At 39.9% G+C, this 22929-nt stretch overlaps 1 protein-coding gene across 1 annotated transcript in view; it reads right to left on the bottom strand.

Moving 5' to 3' along the window:
• LOC128698770 (phospholipid hydroperoxide glutathione peroxidase-like) overlaps nucleotides 1-22522 on the bottom strand; it is a 27563-nt gene extending 5041 nt beyond the window's left edge. The window contains exons 1-4 of the mRNA XM_053791139.2: nucleotides 22415-22522; nucleotides 5782-5846; nucleotides 4039-4112; nucleotides 1942-2086 (exon numbers count right to left, since the gene is read on the bottom strand). Coding sequence (XP_053647114.2) covers nucleotides 1942-2086; nucleotides 4039-4112; nucleotides 5782-5846; nucleotides 22415-22430 — 300 coding nt within the window. The 5' untranslated portion in view covers nucleotides 22431-22522. The remainder of the gene's footprint in view (nucleotides 1-1941; nucleotides 2087-4038; nucleotides 4113-5781; nucleotides 5847-22414) is intronic.
• Nucleotides 22523-22929: the final 407 nt, after the last annotated feature.

A 22929-nucleotide genomic window follows, 5' to 3' on the forward strand; every position in this document is an offset into this window, starting at 1 on the left:
TAAAAAATAATTGTTTAATACTTTCAGGTGTCTGGAACAGATTAATTCGATTTCCATTATTTCTCTTGGGGAAAATTAATTCAGATTAAGTCAGAATCAGTATAAGACATGCTCTCTGGAATGGATTAATTACATTAACTGAGGGTCCACTGTATAGTTTTACATACAGAAAACAATGAGAAATAAATATAAATGACAAATGAAATCGATAAATGAACATTTAATATTACTTCTACCATTATTGAAGACTCCTGTTGGCATATGGAAGATGCATGGAGGGGAGAGGGAGGAGAGGCAATTGGGTGGAAGGGGAATCCCCCTCCATAAGGACTTCAGGTATCAAGTCCCTATCCAGGGTTACTGCCCCTTTTTTGTCTTACTGGCACTGGATCCCTGTTGCACAAAAAATCTGTTCAGAGAGATTTGTTTCTGGCGTCTAAGATTTGCCTAAAATGGGACAAGGCATTGTCATTGAACATGTTGCAGACATGGCTCACAACAGCTTTGTTAGGGGGATATTTTTCCACAAAACTGTGTAACTCTCCACTTTGCACATGTCAATCACTTTTTGTACATCCTAGTGAGATCGACCACATGTACGAAACTTTCACACTTTACTACGAGCTCTTTCTTGAATTCTATAGTGTTTTTCGCCTTTATGAAAGGGCTGGCACTTGGAACTTTCTTTGGCCCCATGGTGGCTTAGCAGTCACTCAATAAACAAGAAAAAAAAAAAAAAGGATTATTACGAAATGTTTCAGATGAATGCGCAGGGTAATGCTCACTTGACGAAAAACAAAGCCAGACTGACTTGGAATATGTGGGATGCTTTGTGGGTGTGAGGGCAGGTGGACACGTTCAGCACGGCAGACTGACGAGAACTGAGGTAATGAAAGAAAACTTGGATTTCGGGGTGGGGGGTTGAATTTGGCGAAAACCAGGGCAAACAAAAACCCAGATTCCAATTTACAGTACTATATACAGGCAGGCCCCGCTTTACAGCATTTCGCTAATACAGCAGTTTTTAATTATGCCAATTATTTATATATGACTTCCTACAATAAAAATATTCACTATAAGCTAAGGATGAAAATATTTTAAGGTAAATAATGTAGTGGAGGGAAAGGGGGGTAGAGGTCAGCCTAGGAAAAGTTGGAGGGAAGGGATAAAGGTTTTGTGTGCAAAGGGCCTGGACTTTCAGCAAGCATGTGCAAGTACGTTAGATAGGCGTGAATGGAGACAAACGGTTTTTAGGACTTGACATGCTGTTGGAGTGAGAGCAGAGTAACATTTATGAAGAGATTCAAGGAAACCAGCAGGCGGGACTCTAGTCATGGAGATGGAAAGTACAGTGCCTGCATTCTGAAGGTGTTAATGTTGCAGTTTTATAACTGTAGTGTAAGTGCACCTCTGGGAAGACAGTGATGGAGTGAATGATGGTGAAAGTTTCTCTTTCGGGCCACCCTACCTTGGTGGGAAAGGGCTGTGTAAAGAAAAAAAAAAAAAAAAAAAAAAAAAAAAGGGGGGGGGAGTGTACTGTATATGCATTTTTTAAAAAAGTCAAGCTATATTGCTCACTTAATAGTGTAAACATGTCATCAGGCTTTTATGTGCATTTGAAAGTGAAAGAAAAAGGATACGATTCACTTTACAGCAGTAGCCTGAGCCTAACCTGCTGTATAAGCAGGGCCCTCCTGTATAGACAATCTCTACAGCTAATTTGGATAGGCAGACATGTTGGTTAGTGGGAGGCCCAAAATAAGTGACTTACTAATTACATTATATATACTATATGTATCTTGCAGAAGTATTTATACTATTTTTAACAGCTTGTGTCAAACTTAAATTATAAATGTAAAAATACTATTACACCTTCAAACACTTTAGTTAATTTTAGAAAAAATAAAACTTATCATAGAAACTGAACACTGAACATCTCACCTGGCCTCCAAATTGATTGCAGGGGAAGGCAAGGATACACAGGCCATTGGGTTCATATTTCTCGTGAAGCTGCACCAGTTCGGTGTAGTTCACGGCAGTTTTTCCTCACTTACTTGCCACATTTACCACAATGCAAACATGGCCCCTAGAGGGATACACAATACACTATTGAATCTGCTTTATAACATTTGTTCCTTGTCCAAGTCACTAGCAAAAAGTGTGCCACGAGACAATTTCAATGGAGGAAAAACTGAAAACACGGCAAACCACAAATATTATGCCTTCAAATAAAGGATGTGGAAAAGCTTAGCAGAGGAATACAGTGATGTGATGACTGTACCTAAAAAGAATGGAAAGTTTTTGATAAACCCCCAAAGTTACAAACTGGCTCGGGAAAAAAGAGCAGCCTTAGGCTAGCAGGTAAAGCTGTGACAAATGCATAATAGGTTATAAAATAATGTGAAATAATAATATACTCATTAATTCATTAAACTCTTAACTGAGGGTCTGAGAAATTGGAGGTAATAGCTTTATTTAAGAAAACTGAGGGTAGTCTCAATTCATAAAACCTTCACCAGCATCAAGTCACTCCTTGAATAGATACAAAAGGAAAGACTTCCCAGTTTAACCCTTAAACTGTCCAAATGTAGATCTAGGTTCATGTGCGTAGCACTCCGAACATAAATCTACTATTAAATAAAAAAAGGCACAATACCATTTACAAAGTCACACTGACTTTGTAAATGGTCCAAGTCGGACCAAAACGTCGTCGTCAGCTCCTCTCTGCTATGTGCAGGTTATTTGTGTATCTATTTTTTAACACAAGAAAGCACGTAAAATAGAAAGTTTGGAGCACTATGCACGTGAATGTAGATCTACATTTGGACAGTTTAAGGGTTAAAGAGGAAAAAAACCAGAGGCCATGTTTGTGAACTGAAAAGGAAAGTAGTGGCAGTTTATTTTTGAGTGGCAGACCAATGTAATGAGGTGTAAATAGTTAGCAACTGCTACAGTAAATAGAAAGTTTAAAAACGTGTGATAACTAACAGTAAAGATGCACCACCACAATCAGCTTTGCTCCTGTAGCTACAAACACTGGTATAAGTAAATTTATAAAAATTACAGGAAACTAATACAAACTTATCACAAATTTAGGATATGGTCATGCAAATCTGATCAATGCACCTGTTTCAGGTAATTAGTTGTATATTCACTGAAAACACAACTTCCAAGGGATAGCTACTGCTACTTGGCCAAGGTAAAACTAAAAGAAAAAAAAATAGCAAAAAGGACGGGGGACTACCGTTCACATAGCAAATTCGTGCAATTAAAAAATAAGAGCAAATCTGCAGTAAAGTGTCAAAGATTAAGGCAGACCACTGAGTATAGTAATAGCAATGAAGATGGTGTCAAAGCTGGGATGATCTGTGAACATAACAGACTAGAGATTAGTCTTGCTCTAGAACAATAACAAAAAATGAGTTTCAAAATGGCATACAAAATGTTACAAATTTTGAAACATCCATTGGATACACAGTATTTATATCACATGTATAGCAAAGAGTGTATCAGTCTGTAGTGGAAGGAAGGCGGGGTAGGGGTCAGCCTAGGAAAGGTTGGAGGGAGGGGGTAAAGGAGGTTTTGTGTGCGAGGGGCTTGGACTTCCAGCAGGCATGCGTGAGAGTGTTTGATAGGAGTGAATAGAGACAAATGGTTTTTAATACTTGACGTGCTGTTGGAGTGTGAGCAAAGTAACATTTATGAAGGGGTTCAGGGAAACCAGCAGGCCGGACTTGAGTCCTGGAGATGGGAAGTACAGTGCCTGCACTCTGAAGGAGGGGTGTTAATGTTGCAGTTTAAAAACTGTAGTGTAAAGCACCCTTCTGGCAAGACAGTGATGGAGTGAATGATGGTGAAAGTTTTTCTTTTTTGGGCCACCCTGCCTTGGTGGGAATCGGCCAGTGTGATAAAAAAAAAATAAAAAAAAGTATAGCAAAAACCTGAATGTATTACTGTATTCTCATTCTGTTAAGATTGCTGATAGCCTTTACCTTTTCATATAAATTAAATTAATTTTAAATAAAAATCAAAACTTGCCTGTATTTTTCCATTGATACATCATTGCCATCTATGTCTAGGGCATTAAAGCCATAAAATGAAGAACCAGCTGCCTGAAAGAAAAATTTTAAGATTTTGATTTACTGTACATACAAATCAGTTACTGAAGACATGTTACGAAAAAAACAAAAGTAAAACTCTCTATAGTCAATTACTATACAGTGAACCTCTGGTTTCGGGCCAACACGGAATCTGCCAATTCGGAAATAGAGCACTTTTTTCAGTGAAATTTCCCCTGATTTTGTGCATCCACTCGGAAATTGTTGGTACCAGCCGCGTTCACCTAGGCCGCTGATATGTTCTTGACTTGCTCTTGGGCACATTAAATGTCTTGTTTTAGGTTGCAGACATTTTCATTAATACATGCATTTATGATATTTTTTTCAAAATTGTATAAGAAACACGCTACACAGCATATAAACATGCAATGTTTATATGCTATCGAGTGGAGAGTCGGGTGGAGGGTAAAAATTACATTTTCTCTGGTCGAGCGTTAGAGAAAACAATCTGCCGTCTGGCTCAGTCACCACCCTTAATACGAGTTTACAATTCTCGGCAGGAATTATTCATTACTTCTCCCTTTGTTTACGATGGTATCTAAGGTAGTTGTCAGATATGATTAAACTCGGCAAATATGGTATGTCAATGGTAATATGGCTGTGTTCTGCAGTGTAGGCAGCCAGTAGGTGTAGCCCAGAGGAACTACATACATGTATATGTACCAACATCTGCCAGCTACCTACACTGACTTCCTACAAATAAATACTGTACTACTCACCTCTTGCCCTACATTAAGACTACAAATATTTTAATGCAAGTAATGAATGTACTAATCACTGAAAAGCTGCAACACTATAGTTATTCTCTATAAAATTTATTTTGTTAATATTTTTGGGTGTCTGAAATGGATTAACATTATTTCTTATGGGAAATACAAATGTACTTCAGTTTTCAGCCATTTAGGATATAGGCCAACCTTCTGGAACGGATTACTTACAATAAATTGGGGATCTACTGTATTTACCTATAAAATCCATTTATCTTTCATTTTCACAGTAATGATGATAGGAAATGCTATATCCCATTTTTCCATTATCTGATAAGCAATAATCAAAGCATTAGAATGACCACTTTAAAAATCCTGGAGAATAGCACAATTACCCAGGTCAGAATTTACATTATTTCCCAAACCTCCATTACATCTTTTCAGTCAAACATAACAGTAACCCACAATATATATACATATTAAAGAAGGGAGGGGGGGAGACTTCAGAAGTAGTGGCAAAAGAAATAAAGGGAATGAAAGGAGTCCAGGTTAAGGGGAGCCGTGAAGCCTTTTAGACAACTGGCAAGAAGTTGTGCACACACACCTTGCTTCCCCGAGTAATAAACTACGTTATAATGGCTGGTTCTTGTGTTTTTCTCAAACTTCCTCCATAGTACATTTACTAATGCACACATTACGTAGAGAAACTGTACACAAAATTTAACAAATGCACGCAACTGTTCAGCTTCATTACTAGGGAGCTTTCCCCACTTGCTAGAGTTAATTTATAAATTATCAAAAATTGTATACCTGGTACATGAAAGCTCATTGCTATTTTCAGATGTTTATGGCACGCTTTCCCAAAAATTTATGGGTTTAATATCATTAGCATATTAATCTCCTTAAAGAAAAAGTCTACAATATTTTACATAGGAATAAAATAAATGCTCACTCACCATGACTAGAGGTTTTGCACAAGCTGCCAAGCACACACTTCCACTTACAGTCAATAAACTCTTAGCTGAAAAGGAAATTAATTCTCATGTATAATGCAATTCTGAATAGTGAGCAGTGAAGAATTTGTGAAGGAAGCATGAATAAAGCAGCATTTAAATAAACCAGATTAAGTGAATACAATGAACAGCAAAATTGTGAAGTTGAAACATTAAGGTAGCATGGTCTACAAAGTGCTACAACCAATTAATCATGTACAGGTCCTCCATCACAAATCTGGCATCACTGGGACCTGTAGTGTGCTGGATTACTGAGGCTGCTGGATTACTGAGGCTGCTGGATTACAGACTGGTTAGGTTAGAATACACTTAATAAAATTAACCGACTTGACTTGCACAAGAAAGTTCATTAAACATCAGCAAAAATTGAACATTTTTGCTACTTTGAGCTGCATCTCAAGGTACTTTTAATTGAGACCAATCAAAATCATATCTATTTCTATAATGTATCTTCCATTCTATAATATATAAAAAAAATACAACCATAAAAACCATACGAAAATATACTGCTATGGGGCAATAATGGCTGAGAAGGGAACTCTTATTTATTGTCTGATTTCTTTCATTTTTGGTGTACATTAAGAAGCATCTTTCCATTATATATATTGCCCAAGTTTCAATAAGATAGCCCAACAAACTGAGAAAAAAAATATCTTTATTTACTACAAGTACACGTACATGGTATACAGGCCTAGCCGACATCAGTGACATACTACTATAAAGAAAGCCCCTTGTTATGCTAAGCATTTCAGACAAATTAGGTCAGTGTCCCAGGATAAGACCCACACCAGGTACCCATTTGCTGATGGGTGAACATAGACAACAGGTGTAAAGAAACACCCAACATTTCTACCCTGACTGGGAATCTAATATTTACCAAAAATCATACATGGCTAGCCCAAGCTAGCTACTAAACCACTGACTTTTGGGTTATCCTAGGTTCTCTACACACATGCTGCTATGTGCGATAATCTATGTAGAGAAAATAGCTTTTTTTTGTTTCAGTTTTATGGTGAAGTACGAGTGTATATCACAATCAGCCATGTGCTATATCCAGTTTTCTCTAATATAAACCCCCAAGACAGGGATAGGAGAATGGTACAGTACCTTTATCCCATATCCTCTTCATACCTCTGTCGAACTGCTCTGTATTATGCCAAGTATTATTCATTCTTGAGTATTTAACATGTTATGTTATTTATATTTTTTATTATTTATATTTTTTATTATTTTTTATTATGTCAAGGACCATAACATTGTATCAATCGCATCTGCTAGAAAAATGACAGGATGGATAATGAGAACCTTCAAAACTAGGGAGGCCAAGCCCATGATGACACTCTTCAGGTCACTTGTTCTATCTAGGCTGGAATATTGCTGCACACTAACAGCACCTTTCAAGGCAGGTGAAATTGCCGACCTAGAAAATGTACAGAGAACTTTCACGGCGCGCATAACGGAGATAAAACACCTCAATTATTGGGAGCGCTTGAGGTTCCTAAACCTGTATTCCCTGGAACGCAGGAGGGAGAGATACATGATTATATACACCTGGAAAATCCTAGAGGGACTAGTACCGAACTTGCACACGAAAATCACCCACTACGAAAGCAAAAGACTTGGCAGACGATGCACCATCCCCCCAATGAAAAGCAGGGGTGTCACTAGCACGTTAAGAGACCATACAATAAGTGTCAGGGGCCCGAGACTGTTCAACTGCCTCCCAGCACACATAAGGGGGATTACCAACAGACCCCTGGCAGTCTTCAAGCTGGCACTGGACAAGCACCTAAAGTCAGTTCCGGATCAGCCGGGCTGTGGCTCGTATGTTGGTTTGCGTGCAGCCAGCAGCAACAGCCTGGTTGATCAGGCTCTGATCCACCAGGAGGCCTGGTCTCAGACCGGGCCGCGGGGGCGTTGACCCCCGGAACTCTCTCCAGGTAAACTCCAGGTAATTAGATCAGATGTGATAAGCAAACAAGCTGTAGTGTTGATATTAGTGCAATAATAAAGCATATTCCCCCACATCACGAGACTGATCTCATGGCAACAAGACAGTGGCTTCAAAGCCACCTTATCTTTAATGGACAATGTACTGCGTAGGTGCTTTACACAATGAGAAGTGTTTCTTTTATTCGTTGGAACCATGGGTAGGGCTAAAAGCAAGCAGGTTATAAGAAATTGAGAGTGCCACCAAACAGTGCCAGCAGGTTGGTGTGGCAACCCTGGAAATTTGAAATTATGCTAGCTGAAATTAGTGCCGAATATCTGATGGAACCAGATGTCTGACTGCTGGATTTGTGATGGCGGACCTGTAGTACAATACAGCAATACCTTGTATGTGAAAAAAAAAAAAAAAAAAAAAAAAAAAAAAATTAATGAAGACTGTTGTAAATAAGCAATGTACCATAAATACGGTAATTCAATATCAAAATGCAAATATTTATTTCTTTGCATAGTATACAATGTGTAGTTTACATGTAAAATACATATTGTTAAGCAAGCACGAAGAAAGCCACTTATATGCACAACCATTTTGGGAAGACTAATACTAATGCTTATAGACTACTTAACCCTTTCAGGGTTTCCGACATACTAGTACGGCTTATGCACCAGGGTTATTGACGTACTAGTACACCTAAATTCTAGAGCCTTCAATTCTAGCAAGAGAAAGCTGGTGGGCCTACATATGAAAGAATGGGTCTATGTGGTCAGTGTGCGCAGTATAAAAAAATCCTGCAGCACACAGCGCATAATGAGAGAAAAAAAAAAAAACCTTGACCGTGTTTTTGGTTTAAAACAGCGACTTTGCACTGTATTTTCATATGGTATTTATGGTTGCATTCTAGTTTTCCTGTTCTCATTTTATAGAATGGAAGACATATTACAGAAATTGAGAATTTTGATTGGTTTCACAATGAAAAGTACAAAAGTAAACAAATCATGCCACATGTCCAATACACGTCAACTGGTGAGTAATATTCTTTCGTAAGTGCGCTGATATTGTTTATACCATTTTTACACTAATGCAGTAGTCTGCATAACAGTAAATCTTCTATTTTTTGTAAAAATAAAAATTCAAAGTGGAAAGCAAAAGAAATTAAGAGGGGCCTGGGGACATGACTAATGAACAGAGGAAATGTTATTTTAGTGCCAGGAATGTCTGTCTTGTTTATTCTGGACCCTATTTGGAAATTGGCATCTTTTGAAATTTGTGTGAAATTGGCAAAATTGCTAATTTCTAACCACTTTATTGGATAGTTGAAATCAGTAAATGGGTGGTGTCTTTTACTCATTCGAAAGAAAAAATGTATTTCTAGCGAAATAGTTATGATTTTTGTCGACTAGTACACTGGAATTGGCCGAAAATAGGGCTCAAAGTGGGCGAAATTGCCTACGTGTAAACATCGTCAAGACCGCTAACTTTGCGAGAGCATAATTCCGTAAGTTTTCCATCAAATTCATATTTTTGGTGTAATTATGACCGAGAAAAGATTCTCGCTCTTTTCATAAGAAATTTTTTTTTTCCGAAAAATTTTCTACCCTGAAAACAAGTTTAGGAAAGGGCCTCTCGACCCTGAAAGGGTTAAGACTAGACAGGTTATGGAGTGGTAAATGTTAATTATACGTACAATAATACAAAAAGAGGAGTAGCAAAAGTTTTATAATTAGTGAAATTTACAGCAGAGGGGGTAAAAAATAAAATTAGTGCAATTTACAATAGCACAATTTAAGTGTGTATTAACACTAAATTGATTTAGTGATTTTAAGTCAATTGGGATTTTTATAGCAGTTTCAAACTGGTTCTATGATTTCAGGCATGGTAATATGCTGGTGCAGTAAAGTTTGGGAGATGAAGATATTTTAATTATACTCCTTAATTGACTGGCAGATAGGGAAACTTTTGCATATTTTGTATGTTAAGCAAGTTTAAACTCTTGAAGAGCAGAGGAGTGTACTGTCTGGTGCAGGAGTTGATCATCCACACAGCAGCTATTGTTAGATTAATGGTTTAAGTAGATCTCCAAGCACAAATACCATAGGTGAGGTAAAGGAATAGTAAAGTAGTGCTGTTTAGGATACATAGCGAACTTAATCCGTGCAAGAGGGCTGGTCGTTATGCGAAATGTTCGCTATGCGAATTAATTTTCCCCATAAGAAATAATGGAAATAAAATTACAGTGGACCCCCGCATAGCGAACTTAATCCGTGCAAGAGGGCTGGTCGTTATGCGAAATGTTCGCTATGCGAATTAATTTTCCCCATAAGAAATAATGGAAATAAAATTAATCCGTGCAAGACACCCAAAAGTATGAAAAAAAAATTTTTTTACCACAAAAAAATGTTAATTTTAGTACACACAAACTGAAAAAGGCATGCACAATTACATGACACTTACTTTTATTGAAGATCTGGTGATGATTGATGGGATGGGAGGAGGGGAGAGAGAGTGTTAGTGTTTAGAAGGGGAATCCCCTTCCATTAACACTTGAGGAGGCAAGTCCTTTTCCGGGGTTACTTCCCTTCTTCTTTTAATGCCACTAGGACCAGCTTCAGAGTCACTGGACTTCTTTCTGTCCATAGAGCTCTGTACCTCCCGTTCCTTTACGATTTGTCTAAAATGGGCCATAACATTGTCATTGAAATAGTCACCAGCACGCCTTGCAACAGCTGTGTCAGGGTGATTTTCATCCATAAAGGTTTGCAGTTCAACCCACTGTGCACACATTTCCTTAATTTTTGAAGTAGGCACAATGGATTCCACAACTGGCATAGGCTTCTCAGGGTTAGCCCCAAACCCTTCAAAATCTTTCTTAATTTCCATACTAATTCTCACCCTTTTTACCACAGGGTTGGCACTAGAAGCTTTCTTGGGGCCCATGGTCACTTATTTTCCAGAAACAGCACCGAAAACACTGTAATAATACGAAATATTCCGAGTGTATGCTTGAATGTTACCGCGGAGGCTGGCTGGTAAACGATGGGACGGGCGGCACATGTGAGGCTGGCTGAGGCCGCACATTGGACGCGTCTCGGACGAAGGTCGCTGAGCGGGTTTTTGTCCACTATGCGGGGCAAAATTTTGGCGAACAAAGCGTACTGTATTTTGGAAAGCATGCCTACCGTTTTGGAGACCTCCTTTGCTACATTAGATATGGGTCTGAAATTTAAAGTCTTCAGTCAAGGTGAAGACCTAGAAATTTGCCCCCCCCCCCCCCCCCTGAGTGTCTTGTAATGGGGAAACCACTGACGCTAAATAAGATATTTAAGGCTGTTTCCAAACAGCATGTAGAAGGATTTGTCTATTTGATTTGAAAAATTGAACAATTTGCAGTTTTTTCTTTTTATCAGAAAACATTTTATTGCATCGAATATCATTTTGCAATGCCTGCCTAACACTAATACCAAAACAAGACCATTTTATCTTCCTTAAAAATTTACTAGTCTTTGAAGCCATTTTCTTAAATAATTTTTTTTTTTTTTTTAGATAATTGAGAAATCTTGCAGCTGCCTCATTGTTTGCACTGGTACCTTGACCAGTAATTCAAACAAATCCTTTGACTATTTCGGTAATATATACAAGTCTTATGAGCCAGTGTTTTTGACGTACAGTAAACCCCTGGTTATTGGCAGCTTCTGTTATTGGCCAACTCGGTGATCGGCTGGTTTTTCGGCGCCTGGTTATTGGCCATTAGTTCAGTGATCGACCGTTTGGGACGTGCCTGTCTGCCAGCTTGCGCATCAGTTTGGCTGTGTCTCTCGGTGGCTGAGGAAGCTTCTGCTCATACATCTAAACATTTCGCTTATTTCCCATTGTAGTTTGTGTTATTTTTGCAGTGCAACTGTGAAATAGGCAACCATGGCTCCAAAGAAAGTTCCTGTGGTAAAGAATGAGAAACACCAAGGAATTTAAATGTGAGGTGCAGCAGGCATGCAGGGAGTGTAGCTGGTCCTAGTGGCATTAAAAGACCAAGAAGTAAAGTAACCTGGTACCTGAAATCTTTATGGAGGGGGATTCCCTTTCCAAACACTAAGCCCTCCCTCTTTTCTGCCAGCATTAGCCTTCAATAAAAGTATGTAATATTTATATAATTGTTAATTTTTTTTTTTTTTGGTGAACATTTTTGTCTGGAATGGATTAATTGTATTTCCATTAATTCTTATGGAAAATATTTTGGTTTTCAGCCTACCTTCTGGAACGGATTATGGCTGATAACCGAGGGTCCACTGCATTTATTCTCCAAAATTCTAGCGGCTTCAAATCAGGCGGGAGAAAGCTGGTAGGCTCACATGCGAGAGAATGGGTTTGTGTGGTCAGTATGTATAAAAAAAAAAAAAATTGTGTAGCATACAATGCATAAGAAAAAAAAAAACTATGAAAAGGACCTTGAAATTGAGCGCAAAGTAGCGGAAATGTTCGATTTTTGCCTATGTTCAAGCATAAACAAATGATATTGTCCAATAAGTGTCCAACTAGCCATTCCAATATGCAATCACAAATAGGCTTACATTTATACAATTATTACAATAATGCAGTAGTTTCCATAACAGTATATCTATTTTTTGTGTTAAAAATAGAAAGCAAGAATAATATAAGAAAGGCCTGGAAATGTGACCGATAAACAGAAAAAATGTTAGTGCCAAGAATGCCTGCATTGTTCATTCTGGACCCTATTTTGAAAATGGCATCTTTTAATTTGTGTGAAATTTGACAAACTGCCAATTTTCTGACCACTTTATTAGGTAGCTGAAATTGGTAAGTGGGCAGTTTCTTTTACTCAATCGATAGAACAAATAGAGTTCTAAAGAAATAGCTATGAGTTTGGTTGACTGGAACAATGGAATTGGCCGAAAATAGGGCTTAAAGTGGGCAAAATCGCCGATGCGTAAACATCGTTAAGATCACTAATTTTGCGAGAGTGTAATTTCGTAAATTTTCCATCAAATTTCGTACTTTTGGAGTCATTAACATCGGGAAAAGTTTCTATCATTTCACAAGAAATTTTTTTTTTTTTTTTTTTTTGAAAATTTTGCAACAGACTTTTTATTATCACACTGGCCGATTCCCACCAAGGCAGGGTGGCCCGAAAAAGAAAAACTTTCACCATCATTCACTCCATCACTGTCTTGCCAGAAGGGTGCTTTACACTACAGTTTTTAAACTGCAACATTAACACCCCTCCTTCAGAGTGCAGGCACTGTACTTCCCATCTCCAGGACTCAAGTCCGGCCTGCCGGTTTCCCTGAACCCCTTCATAAATGTTACTTTGCTCACACTCCAACAGCACGTCAAGTATTAAAAACCATTTGTCTCCATTCACTCCTATCAAACACGCTCACACATGCCTGCTGGAAGTCCAAGCCCCTCGCACACAAAACCTCCTTTACCCCCTCCCTCCAACCTTTCCTAGGCCGACCCCTACCCCGCCTTCCTTCCACTACAGACTGATACACTCTTGAAGTCATTCTGTTTCGCTCCATTCTCTCTACATGTCCAAACCACCTCAACAACCCTTCCTCAGCCCTCTGGACAACAGTTTTGGTAATCCCGCACCTCCTCCTAACTTCCAAACTACGAATTCTCTGCATTATATTCACACCACACATTGCCCTCAGACATGACATCTCCACTGCCTCCAGCCTTCTCCTCGCTGCAACATTCATCACCCATGCTTCACACCCATATAAGAGCGTTGGTAAAACTATACTCTCATACATTCCCCTCTTTGCTTCCAAGGACAAAGTTCTTTGTCTCCACAGACTCCTAAGTGCACCACTCACTCTTTTCCCCTCATCAATTCTATGATTCACCTCATCTTTCATAGACCCATCCGCTGACACGTCCACTCCCAAATATCTGAATACATTCACCTCCTCCATACTCTCTCCCTCCAATCTGATATTCAATCTTTCATCAATCACAACTGCGAAGAAAATGACAGGATGGATAATGGGAACGTTCAGAACAAGAGATGCCAAGCCAATGATGATCCTTTTTAAATCACTTGTTCTCGCTAGGCTGGAATATTACTATACATAAACATTTCCGTTCAAGACAGGTAAGTTGTAGATCTAGTGAATGTACAGAAAACTTTTTCTGCACATACACATTCTGTCAAACACCTTAACTACTGGGAACGCTGGGAAGCACTTAACCAGAAATATATCTTAATCTATACCTGGAATTTACCTGGAGAGAGTTCCGGGGGTCAACGCCCCCGCGGCCCGGTCTGTGACCAGGCCTCCTTAGGTCAGTGTCCCAGGATGCGACCCACACCAGTCGACTAACACCCAGGTACCCATTTTACTGATGGGGAACATAGACAACAGGTGGAAAGAAACACGTCCAATGTTTCTACTCTGGCTGGGAATCGAACCCAGGCCCTCGCCGTGTGAAGCGAGAGCGTTAACCACCAGGCCACCAGAGCCTAGAAGGAAAGTAAAAGACTGCGAAAGTAAAAGACTGGTCAGGCGGTGCAAAATACCCCCAATGAAAAGTAGGGGCGCCATTGGTACACTAAGAGAAAACACAGTAAGTGTCCGAGGCCTAAGACTGTTCAACAGCTTCCCACGATGCATACGGGGAACCACCTGGCTACTTTCAAGAGGGAGCCGGGCAAATTACTTAGTCGTTGCCGGATCAGGCGGGCTGTGGTTTGTACGTTGAACTACGTGCGGCCAGCAGTAACAGCCTGGTTGATCAGGCCCTGATCCACCGGGAGGCCTAGACAGTATAATTTAGTTACAATACATGCATTAAGCTCATTTGTTAGTCATATTAATAATGCATTATGAAAACTTGGCTTTATTGATTTATTGAAAAACAAGTTGAAGCATCAAGTTAAAGCCACACAATTTTATGTAGTCATGGTGATGTGTATTAATGTCAGTACACAAGTTCCCCAGTACTGGTGTGTGTCAAGAAACAGCCATCAAATTCAATTTTATTTCTTTTATGCAGTAAACAATGTAGTTTACATGTAATAAAATATTGTTAGACAAGAGACAGCCACTAGCATGCTGTCCATTTCAGCCATAAAAATAATAATGTTTAAAGACTAAAACAACTAAACATTTAGTAGGGTTTCTTGAATCAGTCACTAAGAATCTTGCAAAGTTTGCAAGATCAGGCAATTTAAGCATATACAAGTTCATTTAGATAAACGTCAAAAGGTACTGTAAATTACCTGGAATAACCCAACAAAAATAAGTTACATTTCCATTGGGGGTGGGGGTGGGGGGTCCACTTGTTATGTCACCAAGTTCACATACATGCTTTATCTTGGTACTCTACATATGGTTTTACACACTTTAAACAATTATAAAACATTTGCAATACAGCTTTAGCCATGTGATGCTGGTAAATAATGTACATTTAGCCTCGGATAACCCATGAAATGAAACTTGTCCTCGGTCATTGACTTTTCTGGGTTATTCTAGGCAATCTACACGTTTCTGCAAGATTAGATTTTGTTCGGATTTTTAACTTCGCAGGGTTAGTCACGCAGGATAACCCAAAAAAGGCAGTGAGTAACTGAGGACTATCGTATTTCCATCGGGATCCTCAATCTAGTTTCCCCAGGATGCGACCCACACCATTCAACTAACACCCAGGTACCTACTTGCTTGCTAGGTTAAAGGACAATAGGTGTACGGAAAATGCGTCGAAGTTTTTCTACCCTGCTGGGAATCGAACCCGGGCCCTCCGTGTGTGAAGCAAGAGCTTTGTCAGCCAAGCTATGCAACTGTACCTATACCTCAATAAACCTACTTACTATCCTAGGTAATTTACTGTATAAACCCTGGTAATGGATACCGAACACTAAAACATTAGAAAACTTCTCGTTCCTGGGATCTTGGTCACTTCCAACACATTAAAAAATACAGTATAAATACAGAGTTAAGTGGCTGTCTTTTTAAAGTTGTGTTGAGAGTAATCAATGTTTCAGGGCAGAAACGTTTTCTAATATATCCTGGTGTTTGCTCGCCTGTCCTTATAAACCAACTGACACTGTGATAAGTGTACTTACAAGGATCTGTGCCTAAATAAACTTATTTTATCTAGCACATATATTACACTTAACCAGTTACAAGTAAAGAAAAAGTATCCTTTCTAAACAAGAAACTTAAATTTTCAATTTTAAGTGACAGTCAATACATATCAATACCTGGTCAATTTCCACGAGCACAAATATATATATAAAGTTAACTACCATCAAACAGCTATTTTTTTTTTTTTTTTTATATTTTTATTTAAAACAACACAATACATTAAATAAATAAAAGAACACATTATCAGTTCTTACTCAAAATTATAAATCCCATTGTCATATACATTACATCCAATGTAACTATGTTAAGTAAGATTACACAAGATAACATAACAATATTCATCATTATTATTATAACCAAGGAAAACCCAAACCTACAATCTGCATTATTTTTTCCACTTTGTTATTTATATATTATTAATCCACATAACCTTCAAACCCTCCTTTACAATACTCATCATTGCCAGTGCCGACACAGCTGACACTTCTACCCCCCCCCCCCCCGTATGTACAGTCCCCATTCTAAATAACATACATTAATTTCCCTAATGAATGGCCATTGAAAACAATTTCTACTAAAATAACCCAACCCAGCAGACTTCCAAACAAAAACAGTCAGGGTCATTATAAGACATGTAGGAACGAGTCCTGCAGTCATATATGTATACATATACGCATGCATATACACATACGTGTATGTGCACTTATTCATAAGAACCAACTAAATCATACATAGAAATAAATCGCTAAATGACTTGTCTGCAAATAAACTAAATATTACAATTTATGATAGAACTATACCAAAGACATTGGTTCCCCCAAACACCCTACTCATACACAAAGTTAATGTTACTGATTAACACAATATATAATAGGACCTTCCATACAAAATAAGGGGATATATAAACCCCATCAAATACTTATATATTTTCGTACATAGTGCATAATGTACATATTCAATACAATAATAAAAAAAGAGGTGTATGACAAGGCTAAATCTATCTTCAGATTAAAAATATATAAGACATAACCTCACATTTTACATATAAATATAAACCTCCTATATAAAATGATTCTTATAACAATAAGGGAAAAAACCGAAAATCACATAACTTTTGACTCTGTGATTTTACAAAAATTCATAAGGTCTACATACTCCTACAATAAACTTTACCCACATCAACCACCGTGCAAACCAATCAACCATACCTCACCAGGCTTCCAATCACACCAAGAGGGCGCACCACTGAAGAGACCAACCCCTTGCCTCTCACCCCATACTCAAACGGAGTAAACGTTCAACAGTAAGTCCACGATATCCCTCCGGAAAACTAATTACCCACCTTCCCCCATATAATTGTTTGTTCCTACATGCTGTCCTATAAAAACTCGCCGCCAGCGCTTTTATCCTAATGTTCCCCTCCACCTCCCTCATCCCCCAAGAAACATACAAGTAATCAACTATTACATATCTGATAGCCCTTCCCACCTCTTTGGGTACCCCTTCCATATCTAACATTAAAGCCCTAAGGGGTGATATCTTTCCCCCCCCCAATAAAAAGAAAACCCTCTTCAACCACAATCTTACCACCTCCAATGCAGAACAAAAATATACTACATGAAAAGCCGTTTCAACTTCCCCACAAAAAGCGCATGACGCCTCTTTCACAAAACCCATTCGTCTTAGCACCTCTTTCGATGCTAACGTCCCCATAAGAAATCTATATACTAATTCCCTCGCTCTTGCCGGTATTCTTAATTTACTAAATTCCACCCATATCACTCTCCAATCATATGTGGGATACACTGCCATCCCTTGCATTAATTCCTGACGACGGCCCACACCCACTAACCGTTTTACCTTGAGTTTTTTAACATTGCATACCTTTAACATAAACCGCAACATGTCTTCACACTCCACTAAGTCCCTGCCACCCCACCATTTGCGGATATCCCCCATCACCTCCCCCACCCGAAGACCCCTTTCCCCCGCTGCCCGAATATACCTCTGCTTCACATATAGCGCCTTCACCCTAGACCCTAATGCAATCAATCCCAGTCCTCCCTGCCTTACCGCAGTCATTACTACATCTTTGCCCAACCACGCCCTCCCATAGCCCCACACATACCTTAAGACCCTTCTTTGCATTTCCATAATATCCTGACTTCTTAATGGGTAAATTTCCGCCACTCCCCACACCTTACTATAAATCAGCGTATTTACCACCACAACCCTTTGATGCAAGGTTACATCCCCGGCCCTTAGACCCCTCAGCCTACTCAAAGCTCTGTCCATTACCATTTCTGAATTAACCCTCCTGCTCTCCTGTGCATCTGCCAAAAACAAAATCCCACAAATCTTTAGCCTATCTACAGTTATCCAACCAAACTCCTCCCCCAAGGTCCCTCCTACCCAAGCGCCTACCTCCAACAACCGTGATTTCTGCTTATTAACTCTCATCCCAGTAGCATTCCCAAAAATCTCAATTACCCTTCCCACTTTTCTTAAATCTTCAATCTCATTAAGTAAAACAGTTGTATCATCTACATAACCAACAATATTCCCACAATATCCTCCACTCTCCCCCAACCTTCCCATCCCACCATCAACCAGAACATAGAAAGGATTCTGCATACATGCAAAGAGTATTTGGGAGAGTGGACACCCCTGCCTTAAACCCCTTCCCATGCTTACTGAACTACCCAACCTCCCATTTACCTGTACTCTCATTGATGCATTCTCATACAAAGTCCTCACCCATCCAACCACCCTCCCTCCAAAACCCATTCTCACCATACTCTCAATCAAAAATTCCCTATCCACATAATCATAAGCTTTCTCCCAATCCAGACCTAGAATACCTCCCTTATTACTACCCTCAAGGAAATCCCGAATACGACCATGACCTACCCGCATACTCCTCCCCGGGATACCAAACTGTCCCCCATGTATCACCGACCCCATGACCTTCTTCAGTCTATTACCCAAAATTTTCGCAAAAACCTTGTAATCAGCGCACATCAAAGATATTGCACGGTAAGCACTCAACTCTCTACCCCCCCCCTTCTTTGGCACCAAAACTATGACACCCGTACTTTGCGATATGCCCAACTTCCCACTAGTTAACATATGGTCCAATAGCCTAACAAAACACTGCCTAATACACCCCCAATGTGCTCTATAAAAATCATTTGGTATACCGTCTATCCCTGGTGTTTTCCCGGTACTCATCCCGAAAACTGCCTCTTCCACCTCAACCTCACTTATACCAACCTCCAACCCCACTCTATCCTGCTCACTTAAAACGCTATGGAACCCCCCTTCAAAAATACCCTCCCAGGAACCCCCCTCCCTCCAACTCCATTTCTCTCTAAACCAACTATCAGCATAGAGACTCATACTTTCCGTATTGGATAGGACTCGACCCACTGGATACCCTCCCACCCCAGGGCTTGTCTCCAATTGTAGAATGGTGGTTACACTCTGTCGGTCCCGAAATTTACGTAAAACATACCCAGACGGTTTATCACCCCACAAAACATCCTCTAACCCCGCCCTAACCCTAATTGCATCAAACCTATCATTGTGTAATTCAGCTATTCTACTCCGCAGTCTGTCCATATCATCCCTCCTACCACCTCCCCCAACATAACAATCTTGCAACTGTCCCTCCAGATAATTTTGCAACCCAAAACGCCACCTCGCCTCCTCTCGTCCCCTAGCCTTAAAAAAATTCGCTATTCCAGGTTTTGCCTGCATTTCCCACCAATCTAACAGATCTATCTCCCTGTTCCTAGCCTCCCAAAAAGGCAACCACCAATCACTGAAAAAAGGCCCCTCCCCCTCCTCCTTAAGAAGCCTTACATTTAATTTCCAGTACCCAGAATAAATACGCACCACTCCATCCCACATCAAATCTGCTATTACCGCTCTGTGATCAGAAAACCCCACATCGAAGGTTTGCACCCTCACAACATCTATACCCTGCTTAATATAAATTCTGTCTAATCGCGCTTCATATCCCCTACGGACGAACGTATGCTCCACTAGGTAACCCCCCCTCCCCACCACATCAACAACCCCAATATCTCGCAATACATCCCTCAGCACACTCAGCACACAACCCGCCCCTCTCGGTTCGACATCACCACTCCTAATCACACAATTCCAATCACCTCCTATTACTGTTATAGCAGGCAAACCTCTCAAGTGATACAGCAATACCTCTCTGACAAAATCTACTTTTACCCTGATATTACTAGTTGCTGGCATGTAAACTCCCACGAAACTAACTCGACTCTCACCCCAGACGCCATCCACCCTCACGATCCTCCCACCCCCCCCCTCTTCCCAACCGATGACACGCAAGGGGCTGGTCTCCTTTACCGCAACTGCTACCCCACCTTTCAATTGCAAACCACTGGTTACATACATCCGATATCCTTTCACCCTCAACACACTACCAGCCCTGTGATTATGCTCTTGCAAAAAGCATATGTCAACATCAAACCGCCTTAAAAACCACTCCAACCAAACTTTCTTGACCTCAGTCTTAAGTCCATTAACATTAAGCGTGACACATCTGAAAATTACAGAAGGGGCGGCTTTCCCCTATGCCTCTGGGATTTACCCACTGCACTTTTCATATTACGTGTTCCTTTGCCACTCGAGTTTTCCTGTGCAGTCACTTCCCCCCTCCCTTTCCCAATTTGCAACTCAGGCACACCTCTACCACTATGTGTCCTCGGCTCCACAACCGCTGCCCATGACTTCTTCCCCGGCCTCTGCCCTGGGGTAATGACCTCATCTATCTCTGATGCCGCAGTTCGTTTCCTAGAACTCACACTTACACACATATCACCCTCAGACAATTCCTCCTGGTGTACCTCCACGGCCACCACATGCTCCCGCCCAATCTTACTCAAGTCTTCCTCAACAATTTGTTGTCCCTCCAAAGTTCCAGCTTCACATGAACTGAGGACACCTTTTGCACAGGGTTCCTCCTCATCCAAAAAATCCTTGATCACATCTGCCAATAACCCATCCTGGGTTGAAGCTTCCTGGACGAAAGTCTCCTCAGATGTCACCTTCAACTCCCCCGACGCCCCTGGGAGAGTGACACATGTCTCCGCCGCCGCCACCTCCCGGTCGACCTCTTCGCTCCAGAGGTCATTCCTCCGGCCTCCCGAGGCATCAGAGCCAGGCACCAAATTACACGACTGTTGAATCACAATTGGAGTGTCGAGAATTCGAGAAGCCCGCCTCCTAGGACACTGGGCTGCCATGTGCTCATAAGAGCTACATAGACGACATGTTTTCCTTTGCCCAGCATAGTACACATAAACCTGTGTTCTACAACCGATCATCGTAACATAGGATGGTATAGGCCTTGTTAAGGTCATTTTAAGGGTGTAAGAACCTTCCGGCATTCCTTCATATGGACCATCCCTCCACACCCCCATTGTTGCAGAATGCACTGTCCCATAACTTCGAAAAAACTCCTGCAGGCCATAAGCCGTAGCCTCGAAGGGTACATTCCGTACCTTCACCCATGTGAAGTACTTAGAGACGTCATGTAACACAACATCCATCGTTGAATTCACACTCATGCGTTGTTCCTGGTAATGCTCGACAATTCTTGTGTAGTAATCGACTCGTAGAAATTTCACAAAGATTCTTGTTAAACCATTAAGGGCGACGCCATACAATTCCTCGTTGGGAATACCATATGTATCCCTGATGATGTTAGGGAGAAGGACGTTCATCGTATCTCCACTTAACGTACCACGAACCAGCTCTATGCAGATAGTATTCACTCTCCGTACTGTATGTTCCGCCATGTTGATATCCCAATGAGCAGCGCACGTCCTCACTACTCAATGGTTGTTGCTGAACTAAGGTAGCTCGCCTGAAGACAGCAGAGGGGTGCCGAGACAACCTCACTCCACCGTGGTCAGGCAGCGAATCAATAAACCTACTTACTATCCTAGGTAATTTACTGTATAAACCCTGGTAATGGATACCGAACACTAAAACATTAGAAAACTTCTCGTTCCTGGGATCTTGGTCACTTCCAACACATTAAAAAATACAGTATAAATACAGAGTTAAGTGGCTGTCTTTTTAAAGTTGTGTTGAGAGTAATCAATGTTTCAGGGCAGAAACGTTTTCTAATATATCCTGGTGTTTGCTCGCCTGTCCTTATAAACCAACTGACACTGTGATAAGTGTACTTACAAGGATCTGTGCCTAAATAAACTTATTTTATCTAGCACATATATTACACTTAACCAGTTACAAGTAAAGAAAAAGTATCCTTTCTAAACAAGAAACTTAAATTTTCAATTTTAAGTGACAGTCAATACATATCAATACCTGGTCAATTTCCACGAGCACAAATATATATATAAAGTTAACTACCATCAAACAGCTAGAGAGAGAATACGAATATTAGTAGAAGCATATAAAGCACTGCATACCACACTAGAGATTGTCGTGTGTCCCGCTAGGTGTTAGATGCTACCTGCTAGACGATACATTATCAATGATGGTGGTGATGATGATGTTGTATAATGTACAGTGACTCTGGCCGCCTCACTCCCTCACTACCATGATTTGCCTTTATCTTCTCACATCCCTCTCGAAAATTAGGAAAACTATGAAATATTAATTATAAACCCTCATGCAATCCTTATATCGAAAAAGGAATCATCTTACCCTTCATAGGCAATTAAATAATTCTCTCATCTTAAATATTTTCATTACAAAATATATATATATAAAACATAAAGATTCCAAATCGGGTTTTAAAATCCACTAAAAGAGTTTTTATAATTTTTTATTAAAATATTTACAGCGTTTTGAATTAATTATTTAAAATACATCAACGATTATTATTTTTATTCAATTATTCTATGAAAAACATACAGGGGCATTTAAATTTCCTGAATATCGTCAGCTGGATATGTCCTAATCGGTTGCCAAACTCTTGTTAATTGAAGACTTTTTTATTTAGTCATTTATAAAGAAAAATTCCTC

This window comes from Cherax quadricarinatus, chromosome 59 (genome assembly GCF_038502225.1).
Source record: "Cherax quadricarinatus isolate ZL_2023a chromosome 59, ASM3850222v1, whole genome shotgun sequence".
NCBI classification, from domain to species: Eukaryota; Metazoa; Arthropoda; class Malacostraca; order Decapoda; family Parastacidae; genus Cherax; species Cherax quadricarinatus.